The 20,517-nt window shown below is 40.2% G+C and overlaps 1 protein-coding gene across 8 annotated transcripts in view; it reads right to left on the bottom strand.

Moving 5' to 3' along the window:
* anks1a (ankyrin repeat and sterile alpha motif domain containing 1A) overlaps positions 1-20,517 on the bottom strand; it is a 194,532-nt gene that overhangs the window by 92,145 nt on the left and 81,870 nt on the right. For all 8 annotated transcript variants that reach the window (XM_062979682.1, XM_008109723.3, XM_062979680.1 and 5 more), the window contains 3 exons: positions 19,182-19,222; positions 16,239-16,371; positions 14,012-14,559 (listed from right to left, as the gene is read on the bottom strand). In XM_062979682.1, the coding sequence (XP_062835752.1) occupies positions 14,012-14,559; positions 16,239-16,371; positions 19,182-19,222 (722 nt within the window). The remainder of the gene's footprint in view (positions 1-14,011; positions 14,560-16,238; positions 16,372-19,181; positions 19,223-20,517) is intronic.

The following is a 20,517-nucleotide window of genomic DNA, read 5'->3' as shown; positions in this document are numbered from 1 at the left end:
GTTATTTGGATTAATTTTCTACTTAAATAGTAATTTCTACGACAAACCATGCAATATAGAAAGACTGGCACCAGGATTGCCACTAGGGGTGAATTTTTTTTATTGATATATTTTAAAATTGACCTCTAATATGGAATGATGTTAAAGGTTTATATGGAATTCTGTGTTTATTTTAGCTAGAAGGTACTGATCCACTGCAAGTGCAGCAATAAATGGGTGGCTATAAACACCAGATAGTAAATCAAAGGTGGAATATTTGTGATCACAAATGTTTTGAGTGCCTCTGAGAATCTACAGATCATATACATAAATTACTACATCCTCCCTACTACAAAAGAATGATTTGCAATGATGAGTACAGCTGTGCTTCCTCTGAGATGGCGACAGTACAGGAGTTTTTGTGGAGTAGCTCAAGAAAGAAGCAGGCTGAAGACATTTGCCACTCTTTTGGAACTACTTCAGCTGTCTTCCCACAGCAATTGGCCTCTGCAGACAAGGCAAGCACCCAACACGTTTTGGGTACTAGAAGCAGAACATTGGTGCTTCTCGTGGAAAATATCCTTGCTAGCTCAAAACTCCGCTTTAATTACTTTGACATTGGCGATGGATCCCAAAATAATCTTCAGTGTACTCGGGTTTGTTTTCCTGGCTTCTGACTTCGTTGCATTTTTACTTGGGACTAGTAACCAAAACATGCTGAGATTTATCATTCTGCAAAGTGATTTACAACAAATGGTAGAACACATGTTTGCTCATTTAACTTCATGGGAATTTTGAGTATATTTTTTGAAGACTGACATATGCAAAGATGAGAAGATGTGAATGTTGCTAACTATCTTTTGGCTCCAAGTTTAGTAAACATCTCAAAGTATTTGATCTATTAAATGGAGCCCCCGATGGCATAGTGGATTAAAGCCTTGTGACTTGAAGGTTGGGTTGCTGACCTGAAGGCTGCCAGGTTCGAATCCCACCCAGGGAGAGTGCAAATGGGAGGAATGGGGAACAAGGAGAGAGAAAGAGAAAAACCAGGACAGAAGAAAGGGAGGGTGGTTGAGGAAAACTTTCCTTTAACTATCCAAATGCCCAGAAACCCATGATCTCGAACAAACCTATTAAAGGATTGTTAATGGAATTTACTTCTGAGTAGACATGAGAAGGCCCTTTTAGTTGAAATAAAGTATGTCCAATGCCACAAACAAGTGACCCACTGAAGCAGGGTGTTGTGGTAAATAGCATAGGGAAATGGGGCAAAATAGCAAGAAGGATGAAGTTGAAGGAAATGTTTCATATAAATAACCAACTATTGAGCAATGTGTGAACACTTGTAAATACACTAAGGATTACAAAGAAGTTGCCTATAGCTCACCCCAATAAAAGGTAAAGGTAAAGGTTTCCCCTGACGTTAAGTCTAGTCATGTCTGACTCTGGGGGTTGGTGCTCATCTCCATTTCTAAGCCGAAGAGCCAGTGTTGTCCTTAGACACCTCCAAGGTCATGTGGCTGCATGGAGCACTGTTACCTTCCCGCCAGAGCGGTACCTATTGATCTACTCACATTGGCATGTTTTCGAACTGCTAGGTTGGCAGAAGCTGGAGCTAACAGCGGCCGCTCCCGGGGTTTGAACCTGGGACCTTTTGTCTGCAAGTTCAGCAGCTCAGTGCTTTAACACACTTCGCCACCAGGGCTCAGCTCACCCCAGTAGAGAAATACATTTTTTTTAAAAACGGAATAACATAAAGAAGAATTCAAGAGATTCATAGCAATCCAACCCAAAATGACATTATTTAACAGTCAGAATTGCTTAAAAGTGAAGCAAACAAATTACTCTTCTCACTCCATGCACAGTTTTTTTTAAGTATTTAAATTCTTCAATTGCTCCCCATTCCCAGCTCTTCCATTATTTCCCATTTCTTCTTCTGTTGGGCTCTGCTGCCTACCAAAACAGCAAGAAGACGCATTTCTTCTCATCTTCTTCCTCTCCAAAAATTTCTGTATTACTGAATCAGTCTGAGGAAGAGCTACCTACTATAAGAAATTTTAATAATATAAATAAATTAATCATAGAATCATAGAATCATAGAATAGTAGAGTTGGAAGAGACCTCATGGGCCATCCAGTCCAACCCCCTGCTAAGAAGCAGGAAATTGCATATATGTTATAATAATTATAACATAGGAAAAACTTTATCATCAAAGAGGATACCTGGTGAGTTAAATCTCTTTGTGAAAACAGTACCGTTGCCTAAAAGTTCAATGTGGTTAGTATTTAGTTAACTTTGGTTACCAACGCTCGGCTATCAGATTAATAATGGGGGCGAGTTACAGGGAGAGATCTACTCCCCTGTTTAAGGAGCTGCATTGGCTGCCGTTCATTTTCCGATCCCAATTCAAGGTGCAGACCATCATTTATAAAGCCCTAAAAGGTTTGGGACCCACCTACCTTCGTGACCGTATCTCCTACCATAATCCTGCCCGATCTCTTCGATCATCAGGGGAGGCCCTCCTGTCGCCACTGCCTATATCCCAGACCCGCCTTGTGGGAACTAGGGAGAGGGCCTTTTCTGCTGTGGCCCCCCAATTATGGAACTCACTGCCCATTGAAATCAGGCAAGCCCCCACTCTTTTAGCCTTAGGAAAGATTTAAAAACATGGCTCTTCCGGTGTGCTTTCGGAGAGTAACTGTTATACACTTCTTTTGTTACTCCCCCCAATATCTATCCTCTAGACTGTTTTTCTATCTTATGTCCCTGTTCCCCGTGGTTTTTATTCTTATCTTTTTCTCATCCCAAGTTTTAACTGAGTGTTCATGCGGCCCGCCCTGTTATATTGCTTTTTTGATTTTGTGTTGTACTGTACATGATTATTTATTGTATTGTTTAATTGTATTATGATATGTTGTTTTTATATTTTGCTATATTGTATTGTCCTGGGCATGGCCCCATGTAAGCCGCCCCGAGTCCCCATTGGGGAGATGGTGGCGGGGTATAAATAAAGTTTTATTATTATTATTATTATTATTATTATTACTATTACTGTTTGTTGCACTTTTTATATATATATATGTCATGGAACCCAGTTACAGGGCTTTGGTAATTCAGCCCTGCAACTGGGAGTCATAACATAAACAAGCACCTGGCAGAAGAAGATAGAATACGCCTGGGAACTGGGAACCGAAAGTGTAAACAACTGTAATTGGTTTAGCGTGTGAAAATGGTAGTAATGTGAGATTGGAGGTGGGGCTTGATGATGATATTTACGTGTGGTGTTACGTAGCATCAAAAGTTATAAAAATAGTTGTATGTAAACATTAAGTCATTCTTGACTTTTCCAAAGTCATGTATTCTTCAATAAAGATTGTGTTTGAGAGCAGCTATCTTTGATCTGCGTTCAGACTGATCCTTTGGAGTGAGCAGGACAATTAAGTCAAGAATCCAGTTCTCACCCTCCTGCAATTTTGCAGTGAAGTGAAAATGAGCAGGGAAGGAGATCAAAGCCATGACGGAGCAAAGGGGCCTCCGCTGGGAGCTCAGCCGTTGGCGGGAGAGACATTGCAAGCCATAGCTTCCTCTACGGGGTACCCCAAGCCGGACGGCGTGACTCAGAGGATTCCCAGAGGGGGAAGAGGCGCTCCGGCGGCGGCAGAAACCAGTTGGGGATCTGGAGGAAGCATGCCGGAGACCGTGGCCCTGCGGCTATCCATCCTGGAAACTCATTTATCCAGGCTGTCGGATACCGTGGGGAGAATAGTGCCAATATTGGAAGAGAATCTCCAAAAAGAGCACATCCGATATGGCACCGAGAGAGAGCCAAGCAAAGGAGATGATTGGAGCCAGAGGGGACAGCGAGCTTCAACGCAGAGTCCCGCGGTGGCAAGGGACGAGGAATATTGGCAAGAGCTTGAGTTCCGGGACAGAATGGCGCGCGAAGTGGAGCGCCAGCAAACTCTGGGAAGTCTGAGGCCGCCAACCCCAACAGAACTCCCAACCCTCCGAATGGGAATCGGAGTAGAAAGACCACTGGGGCCAGGGATCGGGTCCAGTGGATTAGCAGATGAATGCGGAGAGCAGCAGGAGATCCAGGAAGAGGAGGAGGATGTGCCATACGACGAGGAAAGGCGAGATGCGGGGGCTACAACGAGGCCAATATGCGGATGGGGTGAAGGGCCGACAGCGGCGGCAGGATTTCGGGAGCCGCGCGGAATGACCACCGGAGTGGGGCGCGGCGTATTCCAAGGGGCCATCCAAGGAAACCCGATGCAACCCTTCCCCATGCCTCCCAGACAACACCAACGGGCCGCTGAATGGATGCCAAGAAGGGAAGATCTCAAGCTAGAATACGGAGGGGAATCAGATGAACTGAACTTTTTTCTAATTAGCATCAGAGGATACATGGAAGACAACGCACACACATTTCCCTCCGAAGCAAGCAGAGTTCGAGCCATCGGCAACACACTAAAGCGAGGAGCGGCCAGCTGGTATGTGCAATTACATGCCAGACGCGACCCATGCCTGAGGTCGGTGCCCCGCTTCCTCGCCGCACTGGAAAACCGGTTCAGAGACCGGCTAGAGCAATTGAGGGCTCGAGACCAGCTGAAAGGAATAAAACAGAGGGACAAAACGGTGCCCGAGTACGCAGAGGAATTCCTCCACCTCGCGGAAAGGGTCCCGGAGTGGTCTGAAGTGACCAAAGTGGAATTATTTAAAGAGGGACTACGCCCTGAGATTTTCAGCTGGGCAGCGCACAGAGACGACCCCGAAACGCTACAGGGATGGATTCAACTAGCGGGGCGCGTTGAATCCACCCTGGCCCAAGTAAAGCGCTTCAGGAGCAGCGGCGGCCAGCAAAGACCGGTGGCGAGAGGTCGAGGAGAGACGAGGAAGCAGGAAAGACCCGGAGGGAGGCCGGGGATTCCCTCCAGAGGAGATGACAACAAACCTAAATTGGGATGCTTTGTGTGTGGGAAGACGGGCCATCGAGCGGCAGAATGCTGGGCCCGGAAGGGGGAGCCGCCAAAACCCTCAAAGCCCAAACCTGCAACCGGGAGGCGTGCGGAGGAGGAGGTGCAAGCCCCAGAACCCTCAGAAAAATTGGTGAGTCGGGACAAACGCATGATAGTAGTGCCAATTTGCCTCTCGGGGCTGGAGAATCGGGCCACCTGCAAGGCATTTGTGGATTGTGGTTGTTCCAGGAATATTATAACTCCGGAATTAGCAGGAGCGTTGAAATGCCAGCAGATGGCGCTTGACTCCCCAATTGCGTTTTCTCAGCTAGACGGCTCAGTTGCAACTGGGGAAGTATCTACCAAGGAAATACGGGAGGTCCCATGTAAGATAGGCAAATGGGAAGGAAGAATATCCTTTGTGATAGCCCCTATTGCCACATACCATGTAATATTAGGGATACCATGGCTTGAGCAAGCAAATCCTGAAGTAGATTGGAGAGGAAAGAGTCTAGCATTTAAAGAACAGCAGACACAATGGGAGATAAGCAAGATTGCAGAAGAGGAGGACGAGGGAGATGAAGAAGGTGAAATAGACCCACAGCTGTTGCCACCTGAATACAGAGACTTTGTGGATGTGTTCAATCAGAAAGAGGCAAGTAAATTACCCCCCAAAAGGAATGTAGAAGTAGAAATTGAAATAACCCCAGGAGCAAACTTACCAAAGCCAAAAGTGTATCCCATGTCTGTGCAGGAAAAGGAGGAATTGAGGAAATACATTGATAAAAACCTGGCGCGAGGCTTCATTAAGCCATCCAATTCCCCTCTCGGGGCCCCAGTGTTATTCAGGAGAAAGAAAGACAACTCCCTAAGATTGTGCATTGATTATCGAAATTTAAATGCAATTACTAAGGACAATAAATACCCTATGCCCTTAGTAAAGGATTTAATCACCGTATTGAAGAAAGGGAGCATATTTACTAAACTTGATTTAATTGAAGCATATCATAAATTACGGATCAAACCGGAGGATACTTGGAAAACTGCATTTTCCTGCGCATTCGGCCATTTTGAATATAAAATTTTGCCTTTCGGTTTAAAAAATGGAGGCGGCTGCTTTATGCAGCTTATAAATGAAATACTACACCCGTTATTGTACAGAGGGGTATTCATATTCCTTGATGATATCTTGATTGTATCTGAAGATAAGGAAAAGCACGTAAAATTGGTCCGGGAAGTGTTGCAGAAACTAAGAGAAGCAAAGCTGTACGCAAAACTGTCCAAATGTGAATTTAATAAAACTCAAATTGACTTTCTGGGGTATCGGATATCTCCAGAAGGGTTAGCTATGGATCCAGCTAAAGTATCAGATGTAAAAGAATGGGGAGTGCCACAAACAAGGAGGCAATTGCAATCGTTTCTGGGTTTTGCAAATTTTTACAGATCCTTCATAAAAGGCTTCGCACAAATAACTGCACCCCTTACTGAACTTTTAAAAACAAAAGGGAAAGGAGAGACAGCAAAAGTAAAAGCTCCGGGCGCCAAACTAAGTTGGACGCCAGAATGCCAAAAGGCATTTGAAACCCTAAAAGAATGCTTCACAGAGGGACCCATTCTAAAACACCCCGATATTAGGAGCCCGTTCATAATCCATTGCGATGCATCAGACTGTGCGTATGGGGCAGTACTATTGCAAAAGGATCAAAATGGGAACTTAAAACCCTGTGGATATTTGTCCCGGAAGTTCAGCGAAGCTGAAAAATGTTGGCCGATATGGGAAAAAGAGGCACTAGCCATACTAAAAGCCTTAGAATGCTGGCGGCACTTTCTCGAAGGAAGCGGAATCCCATTTGAAATTTGGTCTGACCATAAGAACCTCCAGTATCTAAAGTCTCCTCGAAAATTGTCCCCCAAACAGATTAGATGGGCACAATACTTCAGCAGGTTCGATTTCCAATTAAAGTTTTTTCAAGGGAAGCAGAATGTCTTGGCAGATGCCCTTTCACGCATGCCTCAACACGAAGGAATAACCGCAGCAAAAGAGGGAACAATATTCTCTGATAAACAATGGGGCTTAGCTGTCAGGACCAGAGCACAAACCCAAAAAGAGAACACTGCTATGGTTGAACTCGGCGGGGAAGATAATTGGGGAAACGAACTGAAACAGTCTTATGAAGGAGACCAGTGGATCACAACCAATGCAGAACAGGGGGAGCAAAAGGGAGGATTTTGGTTTGTGAACAAGAAACTGTATATCCCAGCAACATTAAGGATCAAGATTTTGCATCGTTTTCACAACAACCAGAGCGCTGGTCATACAGGAATTACAAAAACAACAAAAGCAATAGCAAAACATTGCTGGTGGCCAGGGATGAGGAAGGACATAAAGAACCATGTGGTTCAATGTGATGATTGTGCCAGAAATAAATCGAGAGGAGGGAAACCAATGGGATTATTACAAACAGTAGCAGAGCCTACCAGACCTTGGGAATGTGTAGCTATGGACTTTGTGGGGGAACTACCAGTTAGCAAAGGACATCGTTATATTTGGACGGTATTAGACCTGTTTTCTAAACAGGCCCACTTTATAGCACTGCCGAAACTACCATCAGCCGAGAAACTAGCTGAATTGTACATAAACCACATTTACAAACTGCATGGATGTCCCAGTAGAGTAGTCAGTGACAGAGGAGTACAATTCACAGCGAAATTTTGGGAAAAATTCTTGGAAATGCTAGGAGCAGAAAGGAGTTTAAGTTCTGCTTTTCACCCCATGACAAATGGGGCGGTAGAACGTACTCAGCAGACACTTGGGCAGTTCCTTCGAATGTACTCTAACATGAGACAAAATGACTGGTCTCGGTGGTTGGCTTTTGCAGAACTAGCTTTTAATTCGACTATACATTCAGCAACAAACAAAACCCCCTTTGAAGTAGTTTACGGGTATGAAATACAGCCTCTGCCCCAGCTGCCAAGATGGGCAGAGAATGAGGGAACAGAAGGGGGGAAATGGAAAACACAAATGATGGAATGCTGGAGTCAAGTGACTGCATCCTTAAAGGAAGCACATAAAAAGTATAAAGTGTTCGCAGATAGGAAGAGGGTGGAAGGTGATAAATTGGAGAAAGGAGATTTAGTGTGGTTAAGTACCCAAAACATCAAACTGGGGCTACCTTCGAAAAAATTGCGCCCTAAATATATTGGACCATTTAGAATACAGGGTGTTATCAATGAAGTGACTTTCCAGTTGGCATTGCCAAAAAGTTTAGGGAAAATACACCCTGTTTTCCATCGTAGCTTGCTGAAAAAATATATGGGTACTTTGGACAAAATGGACACATAGAATTATTGTTTTATTTCAGATTTGTGACGAAGAAAGAACCGAAGAGGAGGGCGAAGAAAAGGAGGGCACCATGTCATGGAACCCAGTTACAGGGCTTTGGTAATTCAGCCCTGCAACTGGGAGTCATAACATAAACAAGCACCTGGCAGAAGAAGATAGAATACGCCTGGGAACTGGGAACCGAAAGTGTAAACAACTGTAATTGGTTTAGCGTGTGAAAATGGTAGTAATGTGAGATTGGAGGTGGGGCTTGATGATGATATTTACGTGTGGTGTTACGTAGCATCAAAAGTTATAAAAATAGTTGTATGTAAACATTAAGTCATTCTTGACTTTTCCAAAGTCATGTATTCTTCAATAAAGATTGTGTTTGAGAGCAGCTATCTTTGATCTGCGTTCAGACTGATCCTTTGGAGTGAGCAGGACATATATATTTAAAGCATTTTGTTATCATGTCATCAGGAATTCCAATCCTGGTGAAATAGGGAACTTATAAGATGGTTCTTAACAGATTAGAGAGCTGGGCCAATAGTAACAAAATGAATTTCAACAAGGAGAAATGTAGGCTATTAGAGTTAGACAGAAAAAATGATAGGTGATACCTGTCTCAACAATAGTACACGTGAAAAAAATATTCGAGTCTTTGTGGACAACAAATGGGACATGAGCCAACAATGTGATGCAGCAGCCGAAAAAGCCAATGGGATTTTGGACTGCATCAAAAGGAGTATAATGTCTAGTTCAAGGGAAATCATGGTGCCCCTCTATTCTGATTTTAGTCAGGCCTCATCTTGAATATTGCGTCCAATTCTGAGCACCACAATTTAAGAGAGGTATTGACAATGTAGAATGTGTCCAGAGGAGGATGACCAAAATGGTCAAAGGTCTGGAGACCATGCCCTATGAGAAGCGGCTTAAAAAGCTGGGTATGTTTACTCTGCAGAAGATATGAGTGATGATTGCAATGTTTAAATATTGGAAAGACTGTCATAAGGAAGAGTGAGCAGGCTTGTTTTCTGCTGCCCTGTAGACTAGAATTCAGAGCAATGGGTTCAAATTACAGGAAAGGAGATTCCAGCTGAACATTAGAAAGGACTTCCTGGCTGTAAAAGCTGTTCAACAGTGGAACTCTCTGCCTCAAAGTGTGGTGGCAGCTCCTTTTTTTGGAGGCTTTTAAACAGAGGCTAGATAGCCATTTGTCAGAAATACTTTGATTGGATGGTCTGTGTAGTCTTTTCCAAGAGTGAATCTTCACTGTCATTCTTAGTGCACTTTCCCTGTCCCTGTTTTGAATGAGTCTGTCCACAGAAATGCAATAATACAATCTATTGATGTTCTACAAAAGAGAGAAAAGCCTACGTACAAGTTAAACATGACTTTAAAGTGAGGAACCAGCAATCCACATCCTGACACATTCTACCCCAGCCTTCATGAACAAACACAATTTATTCACATTATGTAAAATTTAGTATGCTTTGACTGCTGCATGCTGATTCCATGGCTGTTGAATATTTATGCGTAGATTACAAAAACAAATTCACCACTTTAGCCTTCAGCTAAGTTTAAAAGCATTCAAATATTTATGCTAACTACAGTCTACATCATACATAAGTTCATTCTTTCTCATTTATTCCCCAGTGAAGTAAGGCAATAATAAGTAAGGGTTTTTTAGCTGATGGGGTACTTTCAATGTTGATTTTTCTGCATCATAGTTGTAAACCAGTGGTTCTCAACCTGGGATCCCCAGATGTTTTTGGCCTTCAACTCCCAGAAATTCTAACAGGTGGTAAACTGGCTGGGATTTCTGGGAGTTGTAGGCCAAAAACATCTGAGGACCCCAGGTTGAAAACCACTGTTGTAAGCAGTCGTCATGATTTAGACTCCAGCTCCTGAACTATACTTCTGACATCAGGAAGCCCACAGACTTCAGCAGGAGATGAAGAATAGTTCAACATTGGCTCAGAACAGTAGTAACAGAAAGCCAGCTCCCCTACAGCTGTCTTAATTAAGACATCAAGATAAGTATTCAGAAACCCTTGGCTTCATATAACAAAAATGAACACTTATTACTAGACATTTCATCCCATTTCAGCTTAACATATACCATACTTCATGTTCTAGTTCTTACTTTAGCATATTTCTATATATGTTCTATAGCTATAATGATTTCACTTAAAAATAATTCCTAGTTTATTATCAATAGTTGAACTAGTCAAAAATTTGCTCTAAAGGAAATTTTATATAGCCTGACATGTTTTTAAGAACTGCAATTTACTGTAAAGGGAATCCTAGATGTAAAATTAATCAAATGGCAAATGTTGATTGTCTACATGTATGGGGCAGTGAGAGAAAAAATCTAAGGAAAAGAATTGCATGAGATAAAAAAGCATGAGTGAACATCAGCTGAAGCAAATATATGGCGTATGTATGTCTGGTTTTTAACTTTGTCATGTTTCAAACTATTTTTACTTTTTAATATTTGTTTTAATGTGATTATTTATTTAGTGGTGAGAGAAATAAGGTCGAGTATTGTGAAAGCCACCCACTGCATGACTATCAGCCTCCTTCCACCAGACTCAAATCAAGGAAGGGCTTCATGAGAACCACCACTCCTCTTGATGTTCCTCCAGCAACAGCAAGGGTGTCCCTCTGGGCAGCTAAACCAGGCAATTCTAACTGAATGGCCCCCCATGAGGGTCTTCCTCCAGGGGTAAACCAAGAATGGGCAACTTGGAAGTCCCTAAACAGACTTAGAAGCAGAGTGGGCAGATCAAAAGACAACCTGGCAAGGTGGAACTACCTAGAGGAACCCTCCACCTCGTGTGACTGTGGAGCAGAACAAACAACTCTTCATATGTATGCTTGCCCACAATGCCCTGCCTCATGCACAGAGCAGTTGTTGTTTAAAGCTACGGACAATGCGATTGCTGTTGCCCGCTTTTGGTCCAAAACTATTTAGCTGTTTGTGATTCCTTTATTTTATCACTTTTAAACTTATTTATTATGCAATGCTTTTGACACGAAATAAAAAATAAATTTAGTGGTTTTAATTTGGAGGGGAGTTGTCGGGTTTTTAGCTAATTTTGATATTAGCCTTGGTAAGTCACTTTCGGTCCTATATAAAATAAATAAAAATCATATTTTGTAGGCTGTATTTTAGAAGAAGTAACTGGAAAAACTACCTTAGATTATTTATTGCTTCAGAAAACTCTCCAAAATTCATGGGGTCATGATAAATCAACAATCAACTCGAAGGCATACATACTATGGTTGGTACAATAAACAGCTATCAACAATTTGGTTCCAGGAGATTTTTTTTAATTTCATAGACAATGGTCCTTGTGTGTTTTGGGGGAAGCTGGGCTGGGGTTGGGGGGACAGACTCCCAGATCTGGAATGGTTCATCAAATTCCATAGAGCTTCTGAGTAATCTTAGACATTTTCCCTTCTATGTTGAGGCACACATGTTATGCTTGCAAAAATGGTTTTAGATGCTAGCCACACTTTGACATAGTGGATACATCAGTGCTAAACACCCTGCGACAAACAACTGCCCAATAATTTGGTCCTGGTACAGTGCTTGCCAAGTAATCAAGTGACACAATTTATTTGATATTAGAAAAAGTAACTTGTTGAATTAATGGTTGTACTACAGTTTGTGAACTATTTTCCAGTACTTAGAAAAACTTTGATATTACACTCTATTTATTTATTTTTATTTTATTAGTATGTTCTTTTTAAGAATTTCTAGGTTCTCTATAGCAGAAGTTGACCACAGATTCCCACAGAGGACCTAGAAATTTCTAGGGAGATTTAGATGAAGAAAAAGGCTGACCTTGATGACTGACCACCTTTTTTTTTCTCTCAACTACACCAATCAATAAAAAAATACTAAACCAACACTTATATACACTCCACTGATTTAATGAACTTTTAGATTAGGTAAAGGTTTTCCCCTGACATGAAGTCTAGTCGAGTCCGACTGGGGTTGGTGCTTATCTCCATTTCTAAGCCGAAGAGCTGGCGTTGTCTGTAGACACCTCCAAGGTCATGTGGCCGGCATGACTACATGGAGTGCCGTTACCTTCTTGCTGGAGCGGTATCTATTGATCTATTCACATTTGCATGTTTTCGAACTGCTGGGTTGGCAGAAGCTGGAACTAACAGCGGAAGCTCACCCCTCTCCCCGGATTTGAACTGTCAACCTTTCAGCCAACAAGTTCTGCAGCCCAGCAGTTTAAATTGATGATTTAACAGTAGAAACTATAGAAGTGTTAAACAGGTTTCTGCATATCTTAAATTTACTGAACCGAAGAACTCAGATTTAAAGTTGAAAATAAACTGAAATTGCAGCTTAAGCAAACTTTTTGCGTACTGTCTTCTAAATCTCAATCACATGGCATCCGTTCTAATAATTAAGAAAAGACACAGAGTACAGACACTACAGAATTATTTCATTTTGATCACATCTTTAGGAACCCACATCCCACCATCACTATGGATAATCACAGGCCAAGCCCTTTATTATAACATGGAAATTTTTCCAAATGTGTTTTATTTCAATGAAATCCTTAATCTGTAGAACATAGCAGATAATGGATCCTCTTGTACATTTTATTCATCCTTGGCAAATAAATTCTCAAAACTGATCCTCAGCTGTGGTAGATTGCCCTTTTAATGAGAATTAAAACATCTTTCATATAACTATACTTTAATTAGAACCAGCAAGGAATGCTATAGTAATGCTGTGGCAAAGTTTCAAGAGGGAGACTTAATCTCAGTTTCTATCAGGAAATAACCTCCTTAAGAGTCATTCATATATTTAGGACCTAGTACTATGGTTCCTAGTGCTTATCTCCATTTCTTAAGAGTCATTCATATATTTAGGACCTAGTACTATGGTTCCTAGTGCCTTTGGACAAGACACAAATGACTCTTCAATACAGTCAGTGTTATGCCAATGTCAGAGAGGAAAATTCAATTTTGGATCCACCTTGAAGCTTGAATCAGTCATTGTACAGCCCCCTAGGCCCTAAATATGAAAAATGTAGAATAAAATAACCCTAACTCCAGGAATATTTGTTTTCTGAAATGACTCAAAAAGCCACGCAGAGGGGACTCAGCTGAACATCTACTCCATCAGTGATTTCATCCTGCAAACATGTGGGACTTTGGAAGTGACAAGGGCTCTGAGATGAGAGAACTCTATTAGGATCATCTCCCAAAGGACTACTCCCCAAGCAGACTCCCAATTAATCTTTTGAACTACTTCAGGAGGGTCTGAATATATTGAAGTACTCCATGTCTTTACTGATCTTTTCTCATTTTATACAAAGAAGACAGTGGCGACCTAGATATGTGACCCATTCCTTTTTGCAAGTCATTATCATCAGAACTAGCTGTGCAAGCTTATTACAACTTGGCAACTGATTATCCAGCATTTTCTGCTCTCCCACTTGTGAATTTCATTCCACAAAGTCAGAGATAAACCACTCTGAACCCTAATTTTAACCCACAAAATATATTTTTTATCTTCAACTTTGTAGTAACTATGTTCAAAACTATGCGTTTAGCTTATGGAATTATATTTAATTATCAACCAAAATAAAACAAAGGTAGAAGATTGGAGCACTGTGTCCAATCCTTCCAACTTTGAAAACCTCATCAGTTCAATTCATGCAACAATCTTAATTCACTAAAAACAGATTTATAAAAGGAAAGTCAACCTTACCTCATCCCACTCTGAAGCAAAGGAAGGTGATTTCTCGAGCCTTTTTTTCCCAGCAGTACAATTAGAAAGCGATTCACTTCTGCTCCCCATAGTATCGTCTTCTGTTGGTGAAGTCGTCAAAAGGTCAGAGTCTGATTTTGACAAGCTACGGCTAAGTTTGAGTTCAGCTCTGGACTTGCCTCCTACATGAACTCTGCCCACAACACCGCTCTTGTCTCCGTCCTCAGTACCACCAGGATGCTGTGACAAATGAGGATGCACTAAAATTTCAGGGTCCAACTTGTTGTCACAGCTATGACGAATGGTTGAATAGACCACTTTATTTTGGTCTGCAGTGCTAGTCTGTACTGATTCAGATGTTTCAACATCTTCCAGCTGCATAGCAGTCCGCTCTGTACCTCCTTTGCCAACAGCAGAAATGAGTCTGAAAGGGTCCTCATTTATTTCACACACCGGAGAAGAACCATGCAGCAGACCTGAGAACTGATCCAGTACTGGGACGTCCTGTTCATCTGTTTGGCTGTGGTTATTGCTGCTCCTGCTTTGGTCTTCAAAAGGACAGAAATAACATCAACAAAAAATGAACAGTACACACAAAAGTCAAGATGAGTAGGACTCACATTCCCTACCCCCACCCTGGAAGAGAGAAATAAGAAAGAACAGTTCAGTATTGTTCAGAGCATTCAGATTGTATCCGAAGTCAGAGCATTTATGAAATTCCAAACACTGGCCTGATTTATGCAATCTGGCAGCCCGCCCCGTTTCATTTTATTCCTGTTAACACTAACAATCAGCTCTTGCTATATAAGGTTTGGAGAAGTGCTAACTATACTCTGCAGAGAGGGGCAGGCTGAGACTCCTGGAACACAAGATATTTCCATAAAGGCCAAAGTGTTATTTAGAGCAGCACTCCCTACCCTTGGCACAGAGCACTGGGTGGGGGAAAAAGAGCTGCAAACAACCTGCAAGTTAGAAAACATTCCCTCTCCTCCCTACAGCTGCTTCCTTCCCTAGTGGCATGAACTCACCTCCTTATGGAAGAGAAATAAGGACTTTACAAAAAAAAGTTAACACTTCCAAAACCTTGCTTCATTTAATTAATTTCTCTACATATAGTAACCTGCTTTACTGCTAAAATTATCTACTTGCAAGATGAACTGCTGTTGAAATCTGAGACTGTTATTAGACTTGTTTTAATAAGTTGTATCAAATGCCAGGACCAGGATAACACATAAATAATTGACATATATTAATAAGTAAAAAGCTTGTTGTAAACATCTATCTTGAACAACTGCCATAAAAACATTTCCCAGTACATGTTACAGGTAAAACCCACAACTATCCAAAATTCCACAATAGTGTATTATTCAACATCTCCCTTAAATATTAAGTCCTTGTGAGGCAGAAAAGGAAGTTTACTTCTATGAACGATATTTGATAAGCAGAAAAAATAGATTTAAAACTTTATGCATGTTTAGGAGGGGCAGAGCAGGACAGATGCTGAAAAGACTTCAGATGAATATCAAGCGATTCAAATTTGATTCAAAGGGATAAATCCAATCAATTTCCCACTGACTTCCACTATGCTTAGTTAACTATCTTCAAATAAAAATAAATTAAAAATGTTTAAATTTGGCTCAGTTGTGCACAGTAACAGACATTCTAGTGTATGGGAATTGGGGGGGGGGGGTAATTCAGCTTTCTGAAATGAAAAAACTGGTTCCTAAGCCTTCTTATAATACCCTATCACAAGCTTCAACAAAGAGAGATCTGATGGGATACGTTTAACCAAATCTCCTTGTCTCTGACCTTCAGCAAAGTATAGAATGGCTCACTACCTTACCACTCACATAAGAGCGATGGCATTCTGTTTCACATGCCATCTGCATAGAGCTAATATTTAGGAGAATTAGTATCACAGGGTGTAAAAGCAGCTGACAGCGTGTGTTGCACACTGGATCATTTGACTGTCCCAAAGCCAGCAAGGAAGACCAACAATGGGGTCCCTGTTCAAATGAAACAGTGTCTGTGCTTTCCATTTCCTCAAAGCAAAACTGAAAACACAAAAATATCCTCTGGCACATGAGTAAAGTCTTGTGAGAGCATTTTATGAGTATTTCAACAATGTTCTTTAACCAACCAAATTATAACTTGGAAAACAGGAGAAAACGCAAACATTCATTTTCTTATTCCTGTGAAGATGGAATAACTTGCAATAAATACCTACCTTTTGGTATCTCCACCAATTGCAAGTCAGGACTTGAATATTGCTCAGAATGGCTAGAAGAAAACTCAGAAGAAGCTTGGCAACTGAGTGGCCATTGGCCATCTTGAGAAGATGGACCTTTTCGTGGCCAAGCCTGCAAAGGGATCTTCTATTAGTTAAATTTCAATGCATTATCAAAGCCAGGGCTCACATTTTAGAACCCAAACACTTTGCAATTTAATTATAACTGCATATATTCTCTTTTTTATATACCCTGCTTCCAAGATTTCAAACTGTGATTTATGTCAGTGCAAACTAAAAGAGAAATTAAAGCAGAAAGAAAAGGTAAAGAGGATAAAAAGCTGCATTAGGTAAAAGATTAGAGAAAAGAAAGTATGTGAAACACTGGAGCTCTTAACTGTTTTTCTCTTGATAATTCTGATGGTGTCTGCATATTTCTTTTAAATCTTCAATAAAAAGTTTTAAAATGTCAGATAAAAAGTCTAGCCTAATCCACTGCTTCTTAAACTGAGTCCTAACCCCAAATGGGGTCCTGAAAAAATTGGCAACAGTAGAAGTTTTCTGAATGTCACCCAATGGCTATTTTAGACATTTACATGAATTTGTTGTGCAGTGTTTACAGTGGTCTACATAGAATATGTTTCAGCTGTACAGGAAAATCAGCCTGTTTAGCAAGCCTTGCAAATGCAAAATTGTTATCAGTGAAATGTTTGATTTAGCTATATACCCAGGGTCACATAAAAGAAAAATCAGGCCAAAAGGGATTGCAAGTGGAAAGGTTTAAGAAGTCCTGGCCTCATCTATTTGTAACACTAAACTTTGTAAATAAACATTTATGTACATTCCACTTAAATTAACAGGCTTATTATGGCTGAAATTAACAAGTGGATGTAAGCCAGTATTAGATATCTATGTGCCTTTTTACAATATATTTACCTCTATTTGAACAGAAGAATCGTCAACTGTTTAGACCACAGATAAGATATGTGGATATTCAGCTGTCTCCAAACCACAATCCTCATCGGCTCTCACTAATGACCTGGGTAAGGCTAATGTGAGTTATAATCTAAAACCATTACACACTTGGTTTAGAATCTAGTTCTATTCGACTACTGATTTATATGTGTGCCATACTTGGCATTGCAGTTGCTTCTTTTTGTAGAACATGTTACCATTATGTGAAAACAGTAACCTCTTTAGTTTACACAAGCACATCATGATAACATAATTTATTCACTCAGTAGCGAAAGTACTTCTCTCTGGAAGAGCTCTAACCAAAGAGTCCGTATTTTTTAAAAATACAGTAGAGTCTCACTAATCCAAGCCTCACTTATCCAAGCCTCTGGATTATCCAAGCCATTTTTGTAGTCAATGTTTTCAATACATCGTGATATTTTGGTGCTAAATTCGTAAATACAGTAATTACTACATAGCATTACTGCGTATTGAACTGCTTTTTCTGTCAAATTTGTTGTATAACATGAAGTTTTGGTGCTTAATTTGTAAAATCATAACCTAATTTGATGTTTAATAGGCTTTTCCTTAATCCCTCCTTATTATCCAACATATTCGCTTATCCAAGCTTCTGCTGGCCCGTTTAGCTTGGATAAGTGAGACTCTACTGTAATAATAAATGATGCATTCTCAGATGCTTAAGCAGCTCTTAGTAAACAGCACCAATTTTACTGATGTCAGTGCACCACAGAATCTCAATGAACCCTTGCTATACAGATCAGCTGAGCCATTTCCAGAAACAGCACAATTGCATTTCCCATTTATGGATGCTATTGTTTTTCTAACCTCCATATAATAGCTTCTCACATTAACTCCATATTGCACAACGAATTTGGTGGATATTCAAATTTGGATTTTCACAGCATACTGGATGATCTGGATAATAAAAGCTTGCATTTTCACAGCATAACCAACTGTTTTTGTTAACAGTTCATTATACTGTGAAAAAAACTTTTTAAGCAAAAATGGCATAGTTGTATTTAACCAATTGCTGTGGCAATATAGGATGTCAAACACACCGCATTAAACAATTTAATAAGATTTTCAATCCACATATATCATTAAGATCAATTTTTGGAGCAGCCCCATATACAATACCATTCTACTGCAAAGAAGGATCTTTTAAGAAACAGTATTTCTAGAAAGGAGATAGATTTTCTAGAACCTGTCAACATTTAAGATAAGAATCTGTTTTATGATTCCACAGCGGGCTTTTTAGTCAATATCATGTTAAAACCATATATAATGGTCAAGCTATTAAGGAGTTAATATTTTGTTACTCTTTCTCATTCCAATAAATTAGATTTTTTAAACAGCAACCTCTTCCTTTCATCTTTTGTGTTTATGTAATCATTAAAAAAAACTCGGGGCTATGTCTGTTTTTATTGTTGCTTTTATTGTTTTTATTGTTTTTATTGTTATTTTAAAGCCAAGTGTATTGTTTTAATCTATTTTTGTAAACCGCTCCGAGCCAAACTGGGAGTAGCGGTATATAAGTTTAATAAATAAATAAATAAATAAATAAAAAGAAATTTCAACACTATATTAAGTAATCTCCCTACACTGGAAAAGAAATGGAAACATATGTAGTGTATTTTTAACCTCGACTACAATTAATGGATAATGTTTTTCTTAACCTTTCTTCAAACAGTGTATTAAAGTTAAACTTAAAACAATTTCCAATTATATAACCTGTTTTTTCTGTCAGGCTAACAGCCCACACAGCCGTGACAGGCATTGTTCGAATTACATTTCCAGCATGTACAGTGAGAACCTTTACCATTTAATCCCATTCTTCAAACTCCTGCATAATTGTAAGTATAATGCATATCTCAAGTAGATTCATCTGCTCCCCCTCCCCCGCCAAACCCAAATATTTATTTCTACTCTATTGAACTTAAGTGCTTGTTAAAGATCCAGTTACCCTACCTGTGGCTGGACACCAGCAGCAACACCTGATGATGATTCACCTAAGATATAAAAATATTTGACATTTACACTACAAAACTCTGTCCTAATCAATTAGGATTTAATACCATCATGAATGTGTCATTTTCTTATATCCAGTTCAATACTTTTTCTAAATCTCCAAGTAACATGACTGACATCTTTGGCCCCTCCACAGCAAAGTGGTTCAACTTCTCCTGCATCCCATGGTCAGCAGTTTATTGTCTAAAGAAGTGTGGCAAGTTCAGTATGGGAGGAAACAAAGTAGGATTTGTATAGCCACTCATCACATGTCAAATGTGAAGTAAACTGACAGTTTTGAGGACACAAGTCGTCACATAACGTATTATGAGACACTTGTTTTCATTTGCTTCGTTTCTGACATACGGTGCCCCTAAGGGAAACCTATCACGGGGTTTTCTTTTCAAGATTTGTAGAATTTGTTTGAAAAAGGAAGTAAATTTATCTGAACAAATTTTACAGGAACTGAAAAAAACATGCTGAGGATATGCAGTCAATGTGACCTCAGTTATTCGTTGTTCATATATTCTTTCTATGCCAAACATCTTATTTACATATGTCACAAAGATATTTCACCCTTAATTATGGAATTATTCAAGAAACACAATTGGATTTGGTACCTTTTGGCATTAATCTACAATTTAAAATACTCATACTTCATGCTTCCTATTACAAGACAATACTTCAATTCTTGCCTCATCTTGTGTTGACAGTCAGATTCCATATGATAAGCAGCATGAAGTCCAACCAAACCTGTCTTTGCCTGAATAGTCAGTCTTTTAGCCTCACTAATGTTGAACTTTTTGTGGTTGGTGCTGAATTCTTGCCATTTCACCCATTTAGTCAGCTTGAAAACTACACAGATGTCCGTATCATGATTACAGTCTATCTATAGTCCAATTTACCTACAGGTTTGCCTTCTCCCATACAGTCTGCCCTGAACAGAGGTCCTCTGGGGGGCATCTACTACTGCCTGCCAAAACTCGACTGGTGACCATTGCCCAGAGGACCTTTTCATGAATGACCTGCCAGAAGGGATTTGACAATTAAATCAGTTGTTGGAATATAAGACACAATTCAAGGCCCATCTCTTCCAGCAGGCCTACCTGATTAATTTTAGGCTGTGAATTTTAATCTGCATTTTATCAGTGGATTTTACCTTGTATTTTAATTCTGTGTATCTTGTTGTACGTTTTTAATAGTATTTTATCTCTTGTTTTAATGATGTTGCATCCCACCTCTAGCTGCTGGGAGAGGCAGGTAATAAATTCATTATATGATTATGATAATGATGGTG

Source organism: Anolis carolinensis, chromosome 4 (genome assembly GCF_035594765.1).
Source record: "Anolis carolinensis isolate JA03-04 chromosome 4, rAnoCar3.1.pri, whole genome shotgun sequence".
NCBI classification, from domain to species: Eukaryota; Metazoa; Chordata; class Lepidosauria; order Squamata; family Dactyloidae; genus Anolis; species Anolis carolinensis.
This window is presented reverse-complemented; position numbering and strand designations above follow the sequence as displayed.